Here is a 27,040-nt window from a genome sequence, read left to right on the forward strand (position 1 = left end):
AATAAAGTTGTAAGGCAAATTATTTTTCGGTTTAAAATATGATTGAATGCTTTACAACTTATCTTTGTTTTAAATATTATTATTTTCTAAATAAAAAATATTTAAATCAATTTTATATAACATCATTTCTTTAGTTGTCTTGTTGTTTACACTATAAAATTGTTCACGTGTCGCCACTGGTTATAATTTATGTTTTAGTAAAATTTTTTAATATTTTATAGTGTTGAAAAAATGAAAACATTAAATTAATTTTAGCATGTAAATAAATAAATTAATTAATGTCTAAAATAAGTGTTGTTAGTAAATGGGAATTGTTATTCATGTTTTATTTTTTATTTTTATATCAGTGAATATTGTATTCACAGTGGCATAATTGTATATCTATTAAGTTTTTTATATATCAACGATTGGCTTATCTGTTGTTGTTACTTTTAAGATGATGTTTAATTTACTCTAATATAGAATTTAATGAAATTAAATGTGAACTAGTTAAAGTAAATTTGTTATTTTATGTGTTGTGTACTTTCAAGATTTAAACAACAAATACTGTTGGTACTCTTAAACAACATAATTTTAACTAAAGTGTTTCTGAAATATTGTGTATTCAGTGATAATTTAATGCAAAATGTATACCATTTATACATACTTGATTGAACAATATTTCAATATTCCATTGAATACTAATTTAATTTGTTCATAATTTTTGTATAATTTAATGTTATTCTAGTCAAAATTATTTCTTTTCATTTTATGAATAAATTAGTATGTTCATAATAATAGTTATGTTTAAATTTACTAGATATAAGACTACCATTATTTTTATGTAATACACGTAATTACACGTTATTAAATGTTGAATATTGAATATAATATTGAGTATCTAAATAGTTTTTAACTGCTTAGCAAACAATAAATTGGCTTATAAAGTTATAACAAATATTAAATACCTACCGACTAATTTGTTTCTATTTCATGTCAAATAGTGAATATTTGTCATGTATGTTTGGGATCCCGATTTTATTGTAATAATAATTATAAAAAATTTTTTTTATTGTTTGGCATACTATTTATTATAGTAAATGTAATATACAATAGTATAATACATCACTCATTAATGCATTTGATTGTTTTTAAAATTTAAAACTATTTATGTATTTCTAGTATAGTTCATAATTTATTAAAATATTATTGTACATCATAGGCTATTCACTGGCATTTTCCCCCGTCAATAATACTGAAATGTAAAGCTTACATTCTTAGCGTATATTGTATTATAATAAAATAAAAATAAACGAACAATGCCAAAAACTAAAGAAAGTAATTCATGTATCAGGTTTTTATTTATCACTTACATAAAGATAATTTATTAACTTTTTAATACTTACCTTAGTACTCGTCCAATATGTTATGTACCGCACGTTTGATGGTTTAGTATGCTATCTGCCTATTTGCCGTAAATATTATATTATATATATAATTTTTTTATTGTTTTTGGGTGTAGAATGAAATGTTTGACACCCTTTTTTTGTACTTCGATTATACATTGTTTTCAAAATATTACCTTCTTAATCACGTTTTTGATTATTTTTCAAAACTTCTTTCAACTCACCACCACAAATTGTTTGGTTTTTAATTTTGGTACATGTCTGGTCAGTTGGTAATAAACCACGTATTTTTAAAAGAATTGTGCACATCTCTTAATTTTGAATTATGTATCGATATAAATAACTCATAGTTGACAGACTCATAATAATAATTAATAAATTAAAAAATTATAGTAAAACCATATATTATAATTGGCTCACAAACACACACTGATTTTTTTTTTTTGTATGAAGCTTATGATAAATTGTAAAGAGGTATAAATATAATACAATTTTGGATTTCAACAAAAGCTTAATCTTAATTGCAAAATGATAAAGTATATTATACTACAAGATTTACAGTAGATATCATATTAAACTATCATGAGATTACGGTAGATAAAATATTTAAGGCAGATAGCATATTGGACGAGTACCCTTACCTTTAATATAGTAACTGATTAAAGTACAAAGAAAAAAATGAATTTAAAATGTAGAAAGTTTATTTGTGCTTTAGCCAAATCTACTTCTACTACATAAATAAAAAAAAAAAAACATACATATATAATATAACTTTACAGTAGTCAGATATCTGTTAATATTATTATTACCTAATTATTTAATTTTGTCAAGAGGGTCATATTATATAACATTGCTGTCAATACGAATAACAATTAAAAAAGGAAACGTGTTTTGTATGTTTTATATATATATATATATAATTTATTTCAAATTAACGTTATAAATTATAATACTAAAAATAATTTACAAATTACAAGAATGAATAAAAACATTATTTTAGATAGGTACTTTCGTACTTAGATATGGAAATTTTAAATATAGTGTAATGATAATTGATATTATATTGATGATCACAATCTGTTGTGTATTATATTAAGTGTTTACCTACCGATAAATTACATAGAGTTTTGTTCCACAAGGATGTTAAAAATATTTAAATTACACAAAAATATTGACCGAATTAAACACCATCAAATGGGCATTTATATTTACAAATACACGCATATAGTTTAAGACTATATACATCTTTCAGCGTCGGTCTGTAATATAATAATTTATATAATTTATAATAGGTATATTAACAATTACTAAAATTAAAAACAATAGGTACGAAATTGTATTTGTATATAATATAATTAATAAAAACATTTTCAAAAATATTATGAGTAGGTATATACGTCAAATGCAAGTTATATTATTAAAATAGAATATTATAGTACATATTTTGTAAAAGAATAATTCCAGAAATATATTACTTAAAACGAAAATAAACCTATAATAAAATAATAATTAATGTAACGTAATTATAATCGATAGATACTCACGATTTAATGTTAACGAGCAAGGTGTGGCAATTGAAAAATATAAAATATTTATTTCTGTACATACGGTACATTATATAAATTGTTAATTTAGAAGAAAAATAATTAATGACTGTGACTGATAAGGTTAAAACCTTATAAAATGTCTAAGTCTATGCGAATGAGAAAATTATCTATAATGACTGAAATACGTAAAAGAAGTAAAATTTAGTGACTACTACCTACTGATTAGTAAAATTTGTAATTTTATAAAAAATAAGAATTTCCAAAACATATGTTCCTATTGTGTGGTTCAGACGTTGTAAGTGTATGCATGATTGATATCGTTTATATGTGTTTTACGTGAATCTAGGAAAGTAATTTGTTTTTGTACTTGACAATTTGTCTTACAAGCATATTTTATTCTAAGACAGCTTACAAGTATAGCTTGACGTGTTTTTCCTTTTTAGTTATCACTGTCAAGTGTTAGGTATAGTATTATCATTTTCCAATGATAATTTAATTTCAACATAACACACGGTTATTCATAAGTCATAACCGAGGATGTTAAATCACAATATTACATTACGATAATTATTATAGTGTATTAGTGTGTGGTTTAAGCTTTTAACTTTTATTAAGTAAAGTACCTAAAAAGGTTTTTTTGAATCATTTGTATTAACTATTAATAATTAATTATTCTGAAGTAAAAAGGTTTATTTCTTAATTAAACGTTTTATTAAACATTTGTGTATATTTTTTTATCAGAATTTTAAACGCTTAAAAAACGCCCAGGGCGCAAAAAAGGAGTTCTACGCAAGTGTATTATATAATATATATATAAACCATTTGCGTTATCTACCCATTGTTTTTTTTTTGGTTGTTAATATAAATTAATTAACTTAATAGTACCTATACAATATTATGTACTTAATTATCTATATTTTATACAAATCAAGTTGTTGTTGAAATATTTTCATTTTGTCATCAACGCACATGCAATGGTATTATAAATATATGGTGTATAATAATATATATTATATATTATACTGTTGACTGATAGTCGACGACGGTGATTTGATTCTTATGGCAAACGTTGTGAAAATAATTTATATGACCTTTTCCCCTATTTAAATGACTATTTCAAAATGGTTTTCCAAGACGGTGATCTCTTTGTTTATCTGTAAATATCAGTTATAACTCTAAACGATCATCATGAACAGCGCACACGAAAATGCTAATCCAAATAACTGAAACAAAAATAGAAATATGTCGCAGTAATTACTCGGGTGTCTTATAAAGGATTAGTAGACAGTAGTAGTATCATCGTTATTTTTAAGTATATGTATTTTTTTCTGAGTTTAAGAAAAATAATTGTAGTTCATAACTAATTTTAAAGATTTAATTTTGAACATTGAAACTACATTAAATGTATGATAAATTGTCAATTAAATTCATCTGTCGAAACTTTTAAGTGATTATTATGTATTTTATTAGTAGATATCAAACAAAAAGGTGTTTAGTTTGCTACACATTCCCCCGTGTGGCGCGTTTGTTGCAATAATAAAAATTGTAAATATTGCATAGTTACTTTGTATCTATATCATACATTATTTATGTACCTAAAATATGTAAAACATTAAAATATTAAATAGGTACGTACTAGAAACAATGACACAGCTATACCAACGGTTCCAACGGTGGTCGCGTGGTCCTTCATGAAAGCAGTGGTCACGTTCAAGCAGCCAGTATTGTATATCTGTAAACTCGCTTGGAAACTCAGATTGCATGGTTGTTTCTGTTAACAATAAATCATGATTATGTAGCTAATGGTGTATAATTATGACGGCGGTCATATTGAGCCAATGCCGAAGGGGTGAATTTTGAATGTCCCCTCAACCACTCGAAGGACAAACTTAATTTTCAAATGAACCACCGTTTAGTTGACCAACAATAATTAAATAATCGAATAATATAATAATTGTTAAGAAATAGGTAAGTCCAATGAATAATGAGTTAGTAACGGAATTTCCATGAACGAACAGCAACACTGAGAAAATTAATATTAAATTTTTTTTTAATAAGTATAATAAAAGTTACATCAACAATTTGTTTATATATTATACAAAACTAAACCTAACCTATACCATATGGTATATCATAGGTACCTACATAATTTCACATGTGTATATCAAGCTTATTAATCATTAATAATGACTAATAAGCAGAGTTTGGGACTTAGAAAATTTGCATATCCATCGTACAAGTAGATCTAGTAAAATATGCAGACTGATATACAAATACATTTAATAGTGCGTATGGATAATTATTCAAATATAAAATTTTATTTTTGCATATTTTTAATCTTTTTTGTTTTATTGAAGCATATTCAACGATTTTTAACAATTTATGGACAACAAAATTGTTCAAAATGTATTAATTACATAAAATCATTAAAATGTTGAAAGATTAATTACAAAAATATATATTTTTTAATTGTATAAAAATAGTACAAATATGATTTAAAAATATGCTTTCTACTTATAATTTTCATAAATATAAATATTTTTTAATTTTATAATTTGAAGTAAATATTTTGAATAAAAATGGGAAATAGTATGTTAATTATTGATATTAAAAACACGATACAATAATACCTAGTGAAAATTCTCAAAGTAAATATATTATATTAAAAGTTTTTTATTTTTATTGTCGAATTTTCAAATTGTATTATAAACATATCAATAATTATCAAATATGCTCTAAAAAATTTAAAATCACCAAATATCCAAAAATATGCAGTATAAACTTTTAATGTTTTTTGTTCGTAGTACCTATCGTGGAATTAATTTCAAGTTTACTTAGCGATAAATCTAATAGATCAAATAATTAAGAAACACTCAAATGCAATAACTTTTGAGCAATAGCACTAATAAGTAATGTTTTTAGAAATTTAGAATAACTTATTGATCCTGTAAAAATGAAACTATGTGGGACGCGATAAATTTTCAGGATAAAATTTGGGTCGTGGTCCTAAAAAGATTGAGAATCACTGAACACTACTATTTGGTAGATTGTCTGAACTATAATTCATATTCACCCCGGTAGGTACATAAGGTACATATTATATATGGGCGGATAGGCCATTTTTGGCATACCGGGAAATTTTAAAAATTGGCCCTCGCATGAAAATAAAAATCTAAAAAGGGCTCCAAAATACGAAATGTCCGGTTTCCCAGTAGGCCTATCCGCCCATGCGTATATATATATATATATATATATAGATAATAAACATATTTTCTATTCAAATCGAGAACTTATATTGCAATTACAATAAATTATTGGTTAAGTTTTATGTGAAGATTACTAGCTTATTGTTATGAAACGGGTGACATAAAATACATTTCAAAAGCGGACGCGCATATTCCTTTTTTAACAATGTGAAATTTTACAATAGAACTGAGAATATCCTTCTCCCACAGTGATAAATACAAGCAGGTATACAGAAGAAGCTTAATTAGAATCTCTCATACAAGTGGTAAATATAGTGATACTTTGGTTGATGGGTATGCAACATTTTAAATTTTCGTAGCAATCTTAAATACGGAGTAGAATTTTGAATTTTAATAGAGGGTTACGCGTAACACGCTCAGAGTAAACTGAAAGCATTTTAAAATTTATCTGCAATTTTGAAAGCTCTGCTCCAATATTATTTACATTATATCGCTTACATTATTTTTTTAAATATTAAATATCAAAATAGTAATTTTATACACATTTACATGATGTACAGTATTATAAACTACATAATATGCAAGGCTTACCTTTCCGTTGATCTCTTGACAACAGCTACTTGGAATGATTCCGCCGATCCTGTGCTGTCTCCAGTCATCGTAGCCCGTAACGCCACAACAGTGTAGCTGAAACGAGAAAAAGTGTATAAATGACGTTGCATATAAAAACAGTTTTCATGAAAACGTTTCCGGTGTTTTTCCGGTCCGACTTACTCCTTCCTGGAGGTCGTCCCACGCTCTAGTTATGGCTCGGTCATCGCCGTAAAACCTTATGGTCCTGAGCATCTCTTGTTGCATAGTTGTCTGCACTCTTTGTCGGAACATGTAACATAATATTCCTCCGACGAGCATCACAATGAATATAATGAACAGAATTATGAAATACTATAGGAAAATATAACGGAAATCGATGTATAATTGCAATATATAATATATAGGCAATTGTAAAGAATATGATATACAACTTTTATTTATCGTTTCACATTTATACTGACATTTAATTGAACCATATTCGCACATTTGGGGACCATAGTAATAGTATTCTATAAATAGGGAAGAGTTTAACTTTCTAATAATGTTTCTAGCTCTCTGCAAGAATCAAGACCTCGAAAAAATAGTTGATTTTCGTGGAGGCAGGTAGTAAAAGAAAAAAAATTACAGTACTTTTTAAAATACTTCATGAGGAAAAACTAACAAAAAATCGGAGTATTTATGTAACAATTTTTTATATTTAAAAATACTTTTATTAGTGAGAAAAAAAAATTAAAATTATTATACAAGGTTCTTTATAGGTATAAATTCTTTTTATTACTGGTAAAAAATATCGATAACCCTCATCACATAATTACAATTTTTTTTTTTATAAGCGTTTTTAGTTAAAATTTTTACAAAATACACACGTCAAAATAATAAAACATTTTAAATTATTTTGTGTATAAAAATTTATAACATTGATTATTTTAACACCTTAAGCTTAATTGTCTAACTAAATTATTAATATAAAATTCTTATATTATTTTTTTTTTACTTAAATTTTAAATTAATTAGCCATTATGTAAAAATTCATTTGTATGAGTATTTAAGGTGAAATTTTGACAATATTGCGAATTTTAACAATTTATTCTTAATTTGCATTCCACTATTACTTAATTTATTATTGTCTTTACACAATGACATTTTTAAAACATAATTTTGAGTTGTCTAGAGGCTTATGCAATTTTGGAATTGTATTAGTTTTGTTGATAATATTTATTTTATACTTAGTTAAAAGGTGTGAAAACTTAAATCAAGATTCCCCAAAAAAGTTGTTTTTATGGAAATTAAAAAATATCGAAAATATGTACCTAAGCACAATTTTTTTTATAAGATAAGTATAAAATTGAAAGTTTAAATTTATAAATTATTTTCTAGTAAAATATTTAATACAAGATCCCTCAAATTTGTTCTTATAGAAATCTAATAAAAATATTTAAAAAATGATAGCTTTATTATGGTGATTTCAAGTTGAAATTTTTAGAATTTTGAATATTTAAACGAAAAATTATGATTTTAGTTATTTATTAAGTAATTGTTTTAAGAGTATAAAAAATATTTCATAAAATATTATTTTTTTGGGACTTGAAACTATTTATAAAATCTATTTACGTATATAATATGTATATTGTGTTAATCGCTAAATTGGTAAAATACGATCATTTTCTTGTTTTAAACTGATAAATGATTGAAACAAATTAAACTCCAATAACATGATGATTGGTTTTTTTTCATACCTAGTAAAAAACTTCCTAATATTCGAGTATTTATTATGATTTTATTTATTCTGTGGTACCTATATGGCTAAGCCTAATACCTTTAACGACTTTAACTATCCTACCGTAAAATAAATGAAATATAGTACAACGATAATGTACTATATGACGCTTTAATATTATTTATCTATTACTTATTAAAAAAACTCATATTAGTTACACGCCCATATTAATATTTAATATAAATTGAATACTATTTTGCATTCGTTCGTTCGTTCGTTCGTAGTTATTCTAATTTATATCGAAACTGTTGTAGCAACGCACGTAGTCGTATATTATTTAAAAAATGTATAACAAAATATTATTACGATTATTATTTTACAAATAAATTACTTATTATTGGATACTAATGAGTAATGACTTATTAAAGACTCAATAGATTGTAACTCATATTTATGGTTATTATCATTTTTATTTTTTTTCGTAAATAGGTATATTGTTTTTTTTTTTTTTTTGAAGGTCGAAATTCTTAATTGCATTAAAATAATAAATTATATGACACTTAAATTTTGCCCAAAAACCATTACTTATATTACTAATACGTAGGTATTTATAAATTACAATCTTTAAATACACCGTAACCAGTAAACATTTTTAGGTATTAAATATAAAATAAGATCCATAGTATTATTAAGAGGACGTCATATCTGCATGTGTTGTCTCCGTCTTACGAACATAAAACAGCAAATTTACGTTCAGCATAATCAATTTTATGCTGTTAGCTTTAATATTAGAGTCAAATAGTCAATTTACCTATTGGCTATTATCAAACTTAAAGATAATAAGATAATAACATTGTCCGGGGCATCTCATAGGCTTGATATCTTAATTTTTAAGTGAGTTATAGTTATGTAAAATATTAAAACTTTAAAATGCTCGTAACTCGCTTAAAAATTAAAATATCAATAAAATCGTATGAGGTGCCCTAGATAATATTATTACCTTTTAGTTTTTCAATAGGTAAATTGACTCTAATATTGTAAAGCTAACAGCACAAAATCGAATCTGCTGAACACAAATTTGCTATGTCTTACGTTTGTAAGAAAGAGACAACACATGGGGGTATGACGTCCTCTTAATAATTTAATACTGTGCAAATATCTATGCAAATCGTAGTCATATGCGTAGATATGTGATATACCAGCAATTCACTTATGTACCTACACATTAAACGAAAATATTTTTTTGAATTTGGTTTTTAATTTGTTTAACTAATCAATGGTCATATAGTTATGGTGAGGGATACGGACTATGGGGTAATGGGGTAATGGCTAATGATACCGCTTTATAACTGACTACCCAATACAATTAATAACATTTTGTATAATAAATTATTTTTTTGGAAACAAAAAGTTGTGTCTGTCTTAATTAGGTATACGTGAATGCTTTGCATACCGTTAGTAGCATGCACTTGACTTCTTTGACAGCACCAGCACATCCCAAGAATGACAGAAGTGACAATAGAATACCCGCTACGATTAATATGTACACTGCTCCTGTGAACAGATTGGTTCCCAAAAGTTCTTTGATGAACGATTTATCGTATAGCGTATACACTGATATGGCCACCAATACGATTCCACCAATCTGAAAATAAATTAAATTTTATTTTAATGTGCTCTAAATTTTTTATTTTATAAATTTATTTTAATGGTTTTTTAATTTATCGAGGTTGGAAATGTATTGTATTTGGTATTTATGTATCTAAATAACGATTTCATTCCTTTGATAAGCATAAAACTTCAGGTTTGAATAGAATTAATTATTTTCAATCAATTTTAGTGTAATTTGATTACTCAATGAAATTTAATTTAATTAAATTTTTTATTTTTTTTATTTTTTTTAATAGCGCTGTTATAGTTTAGTTAACATATAGCGGTAAAATGATAAAATGTATGCTTATTTCTTAAAGTATAATATGAAGATATTGTTATTTGTCAAATGGAATAAACTACTTCCACAATAATTTACTGTTTAGTAATAATTATGCACAAAAAATGAGTAGGTATAGTATATGTATAAAATATTAATATATAGTTATACGGTAGTAAGTTACTATTAAATCTAACATAATACAATTTTGTGGGTCTCAAATTTTAAACTGAAACTTATTCTAGTCCAAATGGCAATTATTGTTCAAATAACATAAGAACATCTGAACATGGTAATCGGAAATTTTAACAATTAAAATCTTTGTTTTAAAGTTTGTAACAAATACTAATTTACAAACATTGTCTTATTTTTGATATTTAAAATTTCTGTCAAAAACATATGTTACATTTAATTTTGGATATAGGTACATATTATATTGTATAGTGTACCTAAAATATTACTGAGTGTCAGGAAATATTAAATTTAGGTTTTTTTTAATGATTATTGTAATTTGTAAGCAAAACGAATAATGTATAACTTACGAATATGACAAAATTTGATAAAAACATGCTGTACTTGACGATGGTTCCACACCATTCATCTTTGGAACCGAACCCCATTTTGGATTCCTGTTGAATTTCAATAAACATAAAATTATTTTACAATTATTAATAACTGTTATTGATGCAATCTATATATTTCTATATTATATACACTATAATTATATGTATATATATATGAATACATATTTGCATGATATATCACTAAGGTAAAAATAAGTACATATAAGTAGGTATAATAAATTAACGAATATCTATAATTTTAATTAGTTAATTAAATTAAATTTTAAATATGATAAAGTTAATATATAATGTTAGAACAATTAATGATAGTTGTCAGTTTGTCACTATAATTGTAACAATATTCTGCATAAGAATGTCTGCTGTATGTTGTTATGATGAATATCCGCAATTACAACACCTACTTGCATCACCATAGTCAGCCGAGGATGCAAAACTGTTCCCCACCCATCTCCCCTAAAAAAAACCTAAATAACTTAATTCTAGTCTATAAGTAAGTTTATGTTCAGCGATAAATTAATTACACAACCCGCTATATTTAAGCCATCATTATAAATATAAATCATTAATGTTTTTAATAATTTAGTAAAAATTACATAACTGTTCCCGAATAACGATTTTACGCTAGGAGGTAAATTACCTTGGCAACCTAAGGTAAAAATCTTTAGTTAAAATTTTTTTCGCTGTTTAGGTTCATATCCATAATTTAAAAATTAAAACTAAACTTAATTTATTTAAATTTATTAATTTCTCATACTTTTTAAAACATTAACATTTAAATTATTTTTAAAAATATCGATGTTTAATATTATACGACTGGTGATCTTAAAAAGAGGCAGGTTTAATATTAAAAATAATAACGAGGTTTGATTATATTAATACATCAAATTATTATTTAAAGTTAAATCATACTCAAACTATCGGTTTATTATTTATCGGAGGTAATTTGTTAAAAGGTTAAATACCTAATACAAGAGGAAATTTGAGTAAATGATAGTTTTGAAATCAAAAGACAATTCGAATAAGGTTATTGAAAAAAAAAAATGCAAAAAGAAATTTAAGGGTCAATCCGAAGGCAATTTGAGTATCTCCGTAATATCTATATACTTATAAAACGATAAAAATAATCTTTTTTGACGATTCGTTTTTTTAAGTAATATTAATATAATGTATTTAATAAATTACGCATGTACCTGCAGACTACAATCGACTAAATATATAATTTGTAAAATTCCAAGGTTAGTCGGATTGGTTGATTATTTTATTTTCCAGCGAACAAAGTTTGAAAAAATGAAAAAAACGATCTTCGGCAACAGTATAACGTTCAGGGACAATTCTCAAGAAAGCGGCGTTAGCTATTAATTATAATATTATACAGTTCGTGCCGAACCGCGAATCGACGACTGCAATGACGAATTGACGACGACGACAATCTTCCGCGTCACACGTTTTAACGAGAAAAAAATAACTAGACCGTTTTCATGGCCCCCTCGAGGTCTTTAAATTTATCAAAATAATAAGTAATAATATTACCACCATTCTGAATTGATGGACAGTCGCGCTTTAATATTTTAACGAGGCTAGCCTATAAAACAGAGGCTTTGTAGACTTTTACTAAGATACAATCATGCGCTAAAATTTTGCATCGATATTTACGTCAACTTTCCACTATTTACTGTTCGTGTTTATAAGCCGGAAGTATAGCACAACATTCCAAGTATATGCATATATAGAACCGGCAGTATATAGAGGATAGAAGAAGGGGTCAAGTGATTAAAGTATCCCCTTAGATACTATATTTTAAAGATAATAGTAAGATAATAGCATTTCGTTTATTAGTAAGTTAAATATTAAAAGATATTAAAATAAAGTTTAATATTATAATATTAGCTATAATCTTTAAATTGTTCCTGCGTATTGTATTTTGTATAGTTAATCACTTTTAAAATTACCAGTATTTAATTTATATATTGATATAATAATATGACTTTAAGGTGTATATTTCTATTTTCCTTATTTTAAAAATTATATCCACACTTCTGTACCTATAGTATAATAATCAGTCACTAGGAATCCAATCTTATGAAGTACTAATAATCTTATTAGGTATAGTATCATTAGTACTTAGATTATTAGGTAACAATGACAGACAAATCCGCATGCGGTATGTGTCCATAATTATAAGGTACCACCAAGTAAATTTTTTTTTTATGGGTCGTCTTGTAAAATTAAGAAAAAAAATTAATTTAATTTTACGTACTATAGATACATTTATTATGCTTTCTCAGCGATTAAAAAAAAAATTGTTATCAACTACAAACTATAAGTATTATAATGTACATTCTACAATATACTAACTGTAGTTAGCATGCCAGCGAATATAATATTATAAATGTGAGTACATTTACATTTTTTATAAATAGAACTCCATATTCTGTAATCTTAATTAATATGTTATAAAGTTATGAAATATATTTTTGTACATGTGTTTACAAATGACTGGGCTAATAATTTAGGTAGATACCTATAGATTTAATATATTATGGAGTGTATTTAGGTATATTGCCTACATAAGCTATATAAGATTAAGATTGTCTAATAAATAGTAAGTCAAAATTAAGATAAGACAGTGATGGATTTTCAACATTTTTTTGGGAGGGCCCTGAAAAATTATATGTAATATATAAGATGTACTTATATAAAGATAGATTAACTTTTGGTACAATACGTAATATAAACAAGTTAATTTTTTCATCGAACAACACTATTATTTCAAAATCTATAAACGTTTTTGAAAATATTTGTTTTTTACGTTATTGTTATTCGAAAAAAAAATGATATTGTTTAATATTTTTCATCGTTATGATTGTTTAAGTTTTTGTTTATTTATTTATTTATTTTTTTTGAATAAAAACATACATTTTTAATTTCAAATGTTGAAGCGGATTTTGAAATAATGGGTGTAAAAAAAGTTTGAATAATGAAAATATTTAAATTTTATCAGTTGCTGTTTTGAGAACATTAATATAGCGAAATTTGGGCTAAAACTCAATTAATTTACACTTAACAGCGTAAATTATCAATAATAATCCATAAACTAATTATAGATTCTATTTCACAATTAATTTAGTCAAGTTCAAGTCTACTGTCTGTCTAGTGTCTATACCTATATATTATATACTAATTAAAAACTTAACCTAAGTATATACCTTTTTTTAATTAATATATTCGTATAGGTATAACTATAATCTACGAAATTAAATAATGCCCAAATATTGATTCATTACTAGTCCATTACAGAATCGATTGTGTAGTTCAATTAAAGTGTGTGGAATTATGGACATTGGAAGAATTGTATTATTCTGAATCAAATATGTATAATTGTGAATCATTATTTGTAACATTTACAAAACAAAATGATACATACGTACCTATATATGTGTGTTTTTATAATTTATGTAAAACAATATTATTAATAACAATTCACAAATTCAGGAGTAGGTACGAAGATATATGGTAATTAATATGATACTAATTATTCTACACGTGCGCACACTGTGTATGCAAATAGTAATTAGTACTTACGTTTAAATTGTTACAATCAACTTTAATTATTAATATTATTTAACATTTATTCGCATGGCACATGATTATTATTGTATTATTTCACTAATACATTAATAATCATACAGCTCTTTCACTCCCTATATTATTATCAATGAGCCGATTTGCAATTTGACGATTCTAGCAAAGTTACAACTTATACAATATCTACATATAATAGTCGTTGTAAATTATAACGTCTCACCATTTTTCATTTTTCCGTATGTTTAAAATCATCAGCTTGACTAAATTTCGAGTTCAAAACCACCAAAGTATGCACCACTAAGGCATAAATCACGTGCTTTAGAGTTTATGCATCCTTCATACTTTAAATATTGAAAGCAAAATTATGCAGAGGATCACAATTATATTGATTGTACAAAATAAACACATCACTCTCTCTTCGATAACTCTAAATTTTCTTAGGCAAGGCGCATATCTTAACATTAACAAAGACAAAAATATCGTGTTTGCTATGTATTAATATACATTTTAATATAATACATTACGTACAAATACCTTATTCGTATTCAACAGTAAAACGGTTATTATCCAACAATTATAAGCGAATTTATTATAATAAATCGCGTATTGAAATTAGCTAATAATCATAACATAGATCCATTTGTAAATAACTTATATGAATTTAAAAATAATATGTTAGCAGTTAAATCGTTAAATGATTTATTGTATATTAATATTATATTATGATATGATTGTAATCGGACTTAACAGTGCGTAAAAAATGTATAAAATAATATGTATTCAAGAGGAGAATTGAATAAGTATATTATTTGAAGTGAAATCAATTAAATTAAATTCGTTTACGCTTGTCGAAAATACGCTAATAAAAGTCATGCGCGTTTGCAATCGCCTTTCGAATCCTTGAAATTAGCAAAAATCCTCGTTCGTTTATGTCGTACAGCATTTTCATTGCCACGTTCACTTTTATTATATTGTGGGTAGATGTATTGTTTATACTTGAACAACAATAATTGGCGAACATTAATAAAGTATATACAATTATATTGTGTTGATCGCCTAATATTAATAGTACACTATAATAATTATTTATATATTATATATATAGTACATACCTATTACATATATTACTTTATTATACGATTATAACAATTGTGTAGTATTTCAAAGGTTAAGTTAGGTGTGGATATTGGTTGAGAATGTCCACGATGGACTTGAATTTTTTGTTTTCAATTTTTCACATTTTCGCATAGGCACTTTTTCGGCAAGCAAACTTTATACTCGACGAATTATCGGGTGTTGACCAGTTGCCCTCAACGGCTATTATTGGATTTTAAAAATATAACAGTTGCCCTCACATGTTAATATATACATGATTACAATATATAGATCGTAAAATAGAGGAGGTAAATATACAAACAATAAATAAAATTATTTATAAAAACAGTATAAAATGAAAGAAAAAAATTCATATGCTTGGAATTGTGTATACCTCTACCTAATATTGTATTTTGTAATAATTCCTAACAAATTTATATGAATACAATAGTCAATCACTCGCGTAATATTTTCCATCGTGTCAGTGCTTTTCGTCTACCAAAATGTACCTATCAAAGACGTAGGTATACATCGTATCGTAATATAATGATTTCTAAAAACCATAAAAACACTAATAAAGATAGGTATAATAAACGATAATAACTAGCGTATTCCGATAAAGCCTAATAATAATTGTCGTTATTCGTTACCCACGCGATAAATCGACTACCTATCCACTTAGACGTGTCTAAATTTATACGCGTTTTGGTAAAATCCTCGCTTATCATTTTATACTATTTTACATTGTTTTTATAAATAATTTTATTTATTGTTTGTATATTTATCTCCCCTATCTTACGGGCAATATATTGTAATCGTATATATATATTAACATATGAGGGCAACTGGTGCATTTTGCTCTAGGTAGTTTGGGGGATTTGGTATAAAAATAGGTACCCACTTTTGAGGGCAACTGGTACACGCCCGAATTATCAATGACGAGAACATAACACTTGTTTGTGACGATGCATGAAAATTGCAACAGTAATCATATTAGGTAACTACAGGTATATAGACGATTATTATGAAAAATGTTTTATAGCCTAATAATATATATATAGTTCTCGTGATATTGAAATTTTTTTATATTTTAATCCTTGTATTATTTAAAAATAAAAAAAATTACATTTTAAATTTAATTTCATCGCGTAATTTAATACGAAAATATTTTTCATGTCACAAAACAAAATAATAGTACTTAGGTATGTATATTTTTACTGCATAATATATTATGATATTTTTGTTATTTTTTATTACTTATTACTATAAAACAGTTTGCAATATATTACATATTACCAATTTAAATAGATTGATAAGCGTACTTATAAAATTTCGTTCGCACAGTTAAATATTTTAAAATATTTAAAATAATAATATATTTTATGTTTTTAAAAAATCTAAACTATTATTAATTCAAATGCTTTATTTTGCGTAGATTTTACTAGATTATCAGATATATTATTTAGTTGAATATAGAGTTATAAAATATAGGTATCTAATTATTCAGACAAAATTAATTTGATTGTAATCACTAATTTTGTTCAAAATAAATTCGGCAATTAATTATTAAAAATCTAAAAATTTTACTAGTATTATGCATTATATAACTTCGAAGTATTAATATGACAATAGTTGTTACTGCTATTAGTTTTTAATATGAGAGAATTGAGTATTGACCTATAATCAAGCTTAAAGGCAAGTACATTATGTGTTTTTTTCGATGTTTTAATTTAAAAACGAGAAATAAGTTTAATATAAAAATGCTCATATTGTGTTGTTTTAAAATATTTTACTTATTAAAAAAAAAATATAATCGATGTAAAAACAGTAAATGTTCTTGCGTCATTGAGTTTGATAATAGGTCGATTCACTGTATAACTATAACAATACAAATTTGAAATCTCTGAAAGTAAATTTGTGTTAATTGGTTAATTTTATAGTCTGAGATTATTACATGAGTCTATCTGCCTCTGTCTGATCAACGCTCCTAACATACACGTACGTCACCCCGTCCCCATTTGTATTTTGAAAATGTGTTTATACTAATAATAAATATTAAATTTTAGTATGTAATTTATATGAATTTACGACTACACAACGACTTTTAAAATTTATACAGATTATGGTAATGGTAATTAATAATTACTAATTATGTATATACTTAAAAAGTGTCATCAGTTCTCTGAGGTGTACCTCAACCACACCGCCAAAAAAATTGCAATATTTTATCTAATGCGTGTTTTTTTAGTTCATCGCGCATGCAGTGTTTACAATAAGGCCTATATAAATATTAAACGGGGTCAATAATGTTAGAAAAAGTTATTTTTAACTACCGTTAGTGCCACGGTTATTACAATTTTTTTTTGAAACTTGAAACATAAATTTTAAAATTATTGTCGTTTACGTGTTTATTTTGTTATGCGACCTATCCAAGTTATTTAATTCATGTACAAATTAACTGTTTTATCTATATATTTCAAAAATTGAATTTTCAAATACATTCAATATTCATACGCATGTAATCAGTTTAAAAGTTTAGAAGGTGGACATTATATAATTATACTATAGCTACAGTATTTTGTACACAATATGTTCGGCTACATAGGTCTTAAATTGTCTGTATGGACGTACTTTTGACAATGTGTATAATAATGTAGGTATAGTTTGTTGATGCATCACCAGTAATAACGCAAAATGACGTACATATAGGTTACGACATAGATACTCAATATATATGTTGTGATGTACCTGTTTAAATTATATTTTGTTTGGACAGATTTGAAAACATTTCGATTATTTTTGAGCTATTCATAGGTATAAGAAATTTATAAGACCCCTCATAAGTTGTTCAATTAAAAAATATAGAAAATCTAATTTCGACAAAATTCATAAAAGCTAATAAATTATTTTGTAGTTAGAAATTCATAAACATTCTTGTTTTTTTTTTTTTTTAATCATGATTTAAAAGTTTAATACAAGGTATTTTTGTTCGTTTTTCAATCTAAAATAAGTGAAAAAAAATTTTATCGAAATGTCAGGTACATTTTTTATGAGTATCTCAAATTCAAATAGTTACGACATTCAATATTTAACCATAAAATAATTATTTCTTTTCACACTTTTTAATATTTTATTGCATTTAAAAAATAAAAATATAACAATAGATAAGTACTTAACATTTTTACCAAAAGTTTATATTATCATTTTCATTAGGTATAACATTTTCAAATTTTTTTAAATTCTTTTGATTTATTTATATTCGTGAGAAATTTTCATTTTTTCTTTTCTTTTTTTTATAAATGCTGATTAAAAATTATTTGTTGCGTATAAATTTCTGAAAGTTTAATATAAGATCTCATAACAAATATTTTTATAGTAGTGTACTATACAAAAATATTAAAAATATATAGGCACAGTTTTTTTTTTTTTATTAACAAATGGTAAATTTATTTATGTAGTTACTATTATTATTACTGCACTTGACAACTGACTACATTTCGTGCCTTTGATATAATATACGAGTAATAACAATTCCTGAACACTGATCAGTGATAGGTAAGGGAAGAAGTTCAAATCGTTTTTCTGTAAACGAAAAGTAATTATTAATAGCTCTAAATTTTTATTTTTTATTTGGGTGGCGTTCGATTAGAACTAGTTTATAAGCAGCTTTTCTAAGTATCCCTTGCAATCCTTATGTAAAAGTACGTATTCGCAAATTACACACATAGTCAATATAGGCTCTTGCGGTTTGCCGGATATCGCTCACAATCTGAAGGTATTGTAAGTGTATTGACAGTGTACAAATCACTCGCTCTAACTCGCCTACACTTCAAGTTTAATATCGTGACCTATAATGAGTGTATTATATGGGCGTAAAAATATGTAATATAAAAGCCGAACGATCGCACGAGACGAGTGAGTCCTTGGGATATGGTGCCCGTCTCTATAAAAGTAATAACTATTGTCGTCGCTGCGGCTCGAAAAACCTAATCAAACGAAAAAAAAAAAATATATAAAAACGTCATAAAACGTCATATTGCTGCCGGGCAGAAACAATCAAATCTCGGTTCACCGATTCGGCAGGCTACCACCAGGGTCATGTGTATTGTATTTTTAATGCAAGTGAATACAAGTTAAAGTATTTTACGTTGCGTTTCCGGAGGAGGGTTTTAACTTTTTAAAGTAAGTACCCAGAATAAATACGTTCATATTGCACGCATTAATGAAACTAAAATCGTTCCCCGACGCGTGTCCGTGTATTTATAATTGCTTCGTCGACAATGACAATGCATTTATAAGAAAACATAATATTAATATATAGGTATTAATGTATTATTATATAAGTACATACAGAAGACTACTGAATAATTACAGTGTGCAGTGGTATAATTTGTACGGTATAAATGTGTACATGTCTATTTCGTATTTTTTAAATTTAATTTAAATATTTTGAAAATATCATTGTGTTTAGCATAATTATGCACGAATTTAGTTTTAAGTTTAGGAGAGGAGGTTACAAATTGTTTTAAGCAAAGCCGCGGGGAGCTATGCCTCCCATGGCCCTAACACTGCTTTGTATAAATTATTTAAAAAAACCAAACATATTTTCAACATATAATTTACTAAACGATTAATACAAATAATAATAATAATAGAGTACCTACCTATAATTATAGCAATATTAAAATAGTATATACCGACGTATATCGTCTTTGTCCAGTTGACGGTTTTATACGAAATACCTTATTATTGCTATTATTTAAATATTCGAAATCTCAGTGATAATTTATGTCCTATAAAATATCAGTATTGTGTCATAGGCATACACATTATTTTTTTATGAACGATTGTTAGTAATAATTAGGACAATGGATTTTAATGCATTAAAAATAGAAAATCTCGAAAAATGCATTATAAATCCGAAAAAAATGTTTTAAAACCCTCATAAATGCGTTTAAATACAGTAAAAACTATTCTGTAAGTATAATTAAAAATCATAATTTAAAATATTATTTATCAAGTAGATATAGAACGTGTAAAATATTTAAAAGATGAAGATCAAGAAAATTAAAATAATTTCGAAAATTAAGTACCTATGTAAAAATTTTTAATTTAAGACTAGTGGATATTATAAAAAATATTCAAAAAAGATTTATTGAATAAATAATTCCAAAAATTCCGTTGAATAATTAAAAATTAAATTTTCATCAACATTATATATAAAAAAAGTTTTTAAGATTTTCAAACAACAAATTAGTTGGCTATATTTTTACGATTTTGATAAATTTTTTAAAAACTCTAGAGGAAATTATATCCGCATGTGTTGTCTCTATCTTACTAACGTACACCATAACATTCATGGCAAATTTTCGTTCAGCAGAATACATTTTGTTATATTAGTTTTAATATTAGAGTAAATTAGCTATTATTAAATTTAAATGTATAAATATTATATGAGAAATGTCATATGGTTTTATTGATATTATCATTTTAAAGTGAATTATGAACATTTTAAAGTTATATTTTCATAGCCATAACTATTTATCACTTTAAAATGATAATATCAATAAAAAAATATAAAATTGCCTAGATAATATTAGCATCTTTAAATTTGATATTAGGTAAATTTACTCTAATATTAAAATTAATATTACAAAATGTATTCTGCTGAACGCAAATTTGCTGTGATGTACGTTAGTAAGACACAGACAACATATGCAGGTATAACGTCCTCTTAATTTAAATGCATGAAAAAAGATTGCGCTCATGTATTAACATTTTTAAACGGAAATAAGGACAACTTATGTGGGTTATCGTATTAAATTGTTTAGAATTTAATTATATATAAATATAATAAATAATTATTTAAAAAAAAAATAAACTAAAAAAATTAACAGCCCAGAAATAGTAGAAATATTTTTGAAAATCTTATCATATAATGAAAATGATAATATAAACATTTGATGAATATTTCAAGTAGGTGTCTTTTTGTTTTTCCCGATTAAAAAAGAAGTCTCTCTAAATACGAATATCTATTATTTTGTAGTGATTTTAAATTATGTAAGAAAATGTTAGTACTACTTTTCAAGCTGATAAGTGTTTTCCAGAAGAATCTTCTTATATAACATTTACCTAATTATTATATAATATCATAACAGTATGACTGTATGAGTACAATAGGCACTGATTATAATTTGTGTAAAATAGGCACACGTCTGAGCTTTCAATCTTCACGTCATATAAATGAATAATCCCAAGAATAAAATTAAATTGTTTAATGCTATTTATAAAAAACAGTTGGGTGCTTTAAGCTCAAGCGATCCGATGAATATGACACGCTCTCGCGAAAACGGAATCAATAGCGTACAATAATTATTATTCGTAGATTAGATTGCCTATGACGGCAAATTTATGTCACTCCGTCCTCTTTTTTGCACAATAATATTGTCTTCTAATCTGAATTTTGCATAATACAGGTCGTTGTTAGTTTATCACATGCTATATAACAAATAGGTAATTTATGTATGTATTATGATGGTTTATAACAGTGGTTCTCGCTATAATTTTTTTGTCATGAGGCCTCCCTAAATTTAATGTGAAACTGTCAAGGTCCCCTAAATCAAAATCATTAATTATTTTTTGGCCTACCAGTATTATGTTAGGTATATATTATATATTTCACTGCCCACCAGTCATGTATAGACACGGCCTCCTGGTAACTATAACGTTTAAATTTAAATTTTTAATTTGTTTCGCAATCCGTGTTACATATTGTTAGATTTATATTTTCACACATCGGGTATTAATGGTTTTGCGTAATTTATTTATTACCACGGATTTTAGCGTACCTCTCTATCAGTCTTGTTGAGTATTCGAATACCTTTTATTTGTATTTTTATTCTAGAATACTAAAGACATTTTTCATTCTAGTGTTTTATTCTAAATTCCAATTACCAATATTTAAAAAATGTTGAACCACCCCTACATTTTTTTTCAGTTACGGCTTTGTGACAAATACTGTGTATTAAGTAATTATATAATATCTTGTACCTATTAATATTTATTAACTCAAACATTTATAATTAAGTTTAAATACCTATCTATTTGAAAATAATATTAATTTTATATTAATTATAAAAATAAATATCTCAATATAAAATTTATTGAACTAAGAAAAAGTATTTGTATTCATATTCAAATACTTTTAAAATTATGTATTTGAATACGTATTCTGAATACATTTGAAAAGTATTTTTTACAAGACTTCTATCTATAAATTTACGCGAAAATCTGAATAAATAATTAATTCGTTAATGCGAATACTTATGGTTGTGTACGTTCAACAATCACGCGATGCATTTTACCAAACATATGTCATCGATATCAATATTTTAAAACTCACTTGTAAGTTGTAGGAGTTGTAAACACTTGTCGAAAGATAGTGATAAATACATTTCATTGGCATTAACTCCTTTTTTGTAAAATTAATTTTCAAGACGTTACATTGCAACACTTCATATTATATCCTTTTCGAATTAAAAAAAAAAAATACTTTTGTTTTATTCTAATTTCTTGTAATTAAGAATACCTATGTTAAAATAATTTTACTGTTAGGGATGTTTAAATATTTTAAAATATAATTTTAATCAATTATAGCTACTTGCTGGATAAGCAATGTATCTGCGAAAAATGACTACAGGTAGCTAATGTTAAATTATTAAAAAAATATATTAACTCATGACAGTTCGTCAATTTTGATCATGCGATAAAATACTACACTTGCTTACTTTTACACAAAATTGTTAATAAAAATTCTTAATTAACATTTTGTATTAAATTATGTTTGTGAATTAACGAGTATTAATTATAATAAATACAAATATCTTTCTATCATATTATTGTTATAGTTGTTTCATTGAACATAGTCATGGAAATAAATAAATCAACTACGTGAATATATTGTGAAAGTTTTTAGCTGCAATTATTTTTTTTGTACAGTGCAATATTATAGGTTTATTAATTAATATTTTCGTAATTATGTAATTGTGCGTAAGAACCATAAGATATATACATATAAGCACATTATGTTTTTAAATAAAACCTATCATTTCTGAAATTGTATATTATTTTATCGTTGATATTTGCCTAACACGTATGAAAAACAAAAGTTTCCGTAGCGAAGGTGAGCATTATTCCTAAGACTTAAATATACAATATTCATATAATGTTTATTAAAAATTCAATATGTGTAGCTAGTATATGGTAAATGTTACCTTAATCCAAATCAAGTAACAAATGTATTACGTCAGACTAACTATAGCTGTCCAAATTCTTGTTTTAAAAAATAATGTACTTATATATATATTTCAATGGTTGATTTCACGTAGACATTTTAGCGAACCAGTTTTATGACATGAACTATATTTTGCGTATTAAAGTAGTTCATATAATTTATAATATATAGGTATCGATAATAGGTAGCAATTGAAAAAGTTCACAATGGAAATATATAAGAAAACCAGTTTTTAGAGATCGAACGGCCGCGGCGATCGGCATGACACACAAGTGTAGTAATCTGATAAGTGGTAATCAGACAGTTAATCCAATTGATCCAATTCAAAACGAGTGTATTGTATAGAGACTCACATTTTTTACGTTCACATTTTTTTTACGAGTACTTAATGATTTTTTTTTTTTATTTAGCTTAATCCAAAAATTATTCAAGTTTAGTAATAGTAATAGACAAAGGGCCCGTGGAGGATTTTTTATGATATCATTGGTCGATAACTACGATAAACTTCAATTAATTAAATTTAAATAAATTATATTTTATTTATTTTTATTTAATTAATTAACGACAGACGGAAATTACAAAGTTAGGTAATATACAAGTTATAGAACATGTTTATAATAATGTACTGTATTAAATAATATTATCTATATTATAATATTGAGGCTATAGTGCGCGAGATTATATTGTAGAAATGTTAAAAATTATATTTTTTTATTGTCTACATAAAGTTACATGTATAATATAAAATTTAATTTTTCTTTTATTGGTACATCTAAACTTTTTTTAAATAAGATACCTAATACAAGATCAATTGTGAATGATCAAATTAATGTGATCGATAGCACGATGGATATTTTCAATCGATTCGTGTTTTATCCATTCCACTTTGAATACCTATTGCATTATTTTATTTTAATAAGTATACGCGCTTTTTAAATTGTGTTTTCTTATATGATAAGTAGGGCTCGAATTTATATGTATTTATGAAACCAAAATATGTATTTACGTTAGCAAAATAGATACATAAATATGTGCTAAAAAAATCAAAATAGACATGTATTTTACTAATATGATTTATTTATTAATAATTAATTATATAATATATCCATATGAGTATCTAATGAAAAAAATTATATTTTAAATAGTAAAATGATTTAAAAAAAAAGGTGTTACAAATTATAAAATATAAATAAAAAAAGCTAAAAAAATTTTAATTATCTTGATTACAATTTATGATAACAGCCATTTTTAATTTTTGAAATTCAAAAAATCTTCGATTTAGTCGTAAAATTGCCTTATACCGACTTTACACTGATGTTATTGGATAGTATTACATTTCGTACTATGTCTGAAGGAGTAAGTTATATCTACCGTAGATTAAGTTCAATATTGGTATTATTTTGTACTTTTGGAAATATGGGATATTGTCTGTATTGAAAAAATACAATCGTATATAATTAATAATTGTTAAAAATCGTTAATGAACAAATTGTAAAAATATGTAGGAAAAAATGGAATTATTGAGAAATATGTAAAAACATGTACTTAAGGCAAAATATGTAAAAATATGTCAAATATAGTTAATTTCGTTGGAAATCACTTGAAACGAATTTATCACTCACCTAAATTAATTTATCAAGTCACAGTAAGAATATGTATTTACATATAAATCCGAGCCCTAATGATAAGTTAAGATGCAAAAATGTTATGTAATCAAATATATACATAATATTTATACGACGATAACATTGATATTAAACGTATGCCTTATGGATGCGGCATTGTGTATACAAATCTGTAAGCCAATATATAGATAATATTCAATCATTGTTAACCATAACAACGTTACATCTTTTTTTTTTCGTTTAAACGTTTATAGTTTCCGTGCGAGTGAGAACTATCGTTTCTCTCTTTGTTGTGCTGCCCTAGAGGTGTAAATTTAGTGAAAATAGACATTTCGTATCCATAGGTTCAATATAAATGTAAGATAGGCATTAGCCTTAATGCAGAGACCGTAAATTCCATTGCAGCTGCACCAATGGTCCTGCGATTAAGGAATTCGAAGGTCTCGGCTATGTGTGATAGGCCCACGCGATGGTGTACAACGTAGTAGGTATGTATATATTATGTATAATACAGGTACATGGTATGCGTATATTATGACACGCAGTACGATATAATATATTATATTGTGATATTATTGTCGTGACGGTGACATAGAATACGATTACAACCACAACGAGTCATATTTTAATTTTAATTCGTTACAAATATTACAAGTATATACGTATAATATAATTATGTACTGTTCTATTGATCTATATTGGTAAATGGTAGATACTTCAGTACCCATCGAATTCTTCGTACAACAATTGATAGATGCTAAAAAATAATCCTTTCGTCATTCGCTAATATTCGATTTCAGATTGTAGGACTAAGATCTAGGAACGACATTTCATAGATTCATAATTCGCAAAACTCTTACTGCGCTTAAAGCCATACCACCAGAGAATATTTCTTAATTCCTAGAAATTTAAAAAAAATCTCTACTCTGTATCTATACAGTACCTATACGACTATACGCATAATACTAAAGTTTTTACATATAATATTATTTTATTGTATATTGGTAAATTCACCATGCTTCGTACGGAAGGTCACATACTTATATATTTAGCAATATCATTACAGTGTATGAGTCAACTATAAATAAATTAAACATAGATGATAAACTATATTATTCTATTTTTAAACATTTGAATTGAAAATGTTTTTACCTATATTTTATAAACAACATAAATAATATTATTAAACAAACAAAATCAATACATTAAATTGTCTACATTTATCTTAATTTTTTATTTCAAAAGAAATAATACAAATTAACAGAAAAAATTTAAGTGGCTGTATTTAAACAATAATAAATATATTAGATCGATTTGTTGGGTACTATCATTTAAAATTTATTTTTTTTTCGACAGATTCATATTATAAATTAGAATAGTAATTATTAGGCACGTACATTAAAAATATTCGGGTTGATGGTGGGGGGGACTTTCGTCTCGATTGAAAGACATATACGCCTTTCATATATGTTTACATAG

The 27,040-nt window shown here is 25.4% G+C and overlaps 1 protein-coding gene across 2 annotated transcripts in view; it reads right to left on the minus strand.

Moving 5' to 3' along the window:
- Nucleotides 1–2,806: 2,806 nt before the first annotated feature.
- Nucleotides 2,807–27,040, minus strand: part of LOC113559827 (CD151 antigen) — a 52,537-nt gene continuing 28,303 nt past the window's right edge. The window contains exons 3-8 of one of the 2 annotated variants that reach the window (XM_026965592.1): nucleotides 10,922–11,008; nucleotides 9,903–10,094; nucleotides 6,913–7,083; nucleotides 6,730–6,825; nucleotides 4,569–4,703; nucleotides 2,807–4,155 (exon numbers count right to left, since the gene is read on the minus strand). In XM_026965592.1, the coding sequence (XP_026821393.1) occupies nucleotides 4,108–4,155; nucleotides 4,569–4,703; nucleotides 6,730–6,825; nucleotides 6,913–7,083; nucleotides 9,903–10,094; nucleotides 10,922–11,008 (729 nt within the window). In that variant the 3' untranslated portion in view covers nucleotides 2,807–4,107. The remainder of the gene's footprint in view (nucleotides 4,156–4,568; nucleotides 4,704–6,729; nucleotides 6,826–6,912; nucleotides 7,084–9,902; nucleotides 10,095–10,921; nucleotides 11,009–27,040) is intronic. The other variant, XM_026965593.1, reaches the window with a different exon arrangement.

This window comes from Rhopalosiphum maidis, chromosome 3 (genome assembly GCF_003676215.2).
Source record: "Rhopalosiphum maidis isolate BTI-1 chromosome 3, ASM367621v3, whole genome shotgun sequence".
NCBI classification, from domain to species: Eukaryota; Metazoa; Arthropoda; class Insecta; order Hemiptera; family Aphididae; genus Rhopalosiphum; species Rhopalosiphum maidis.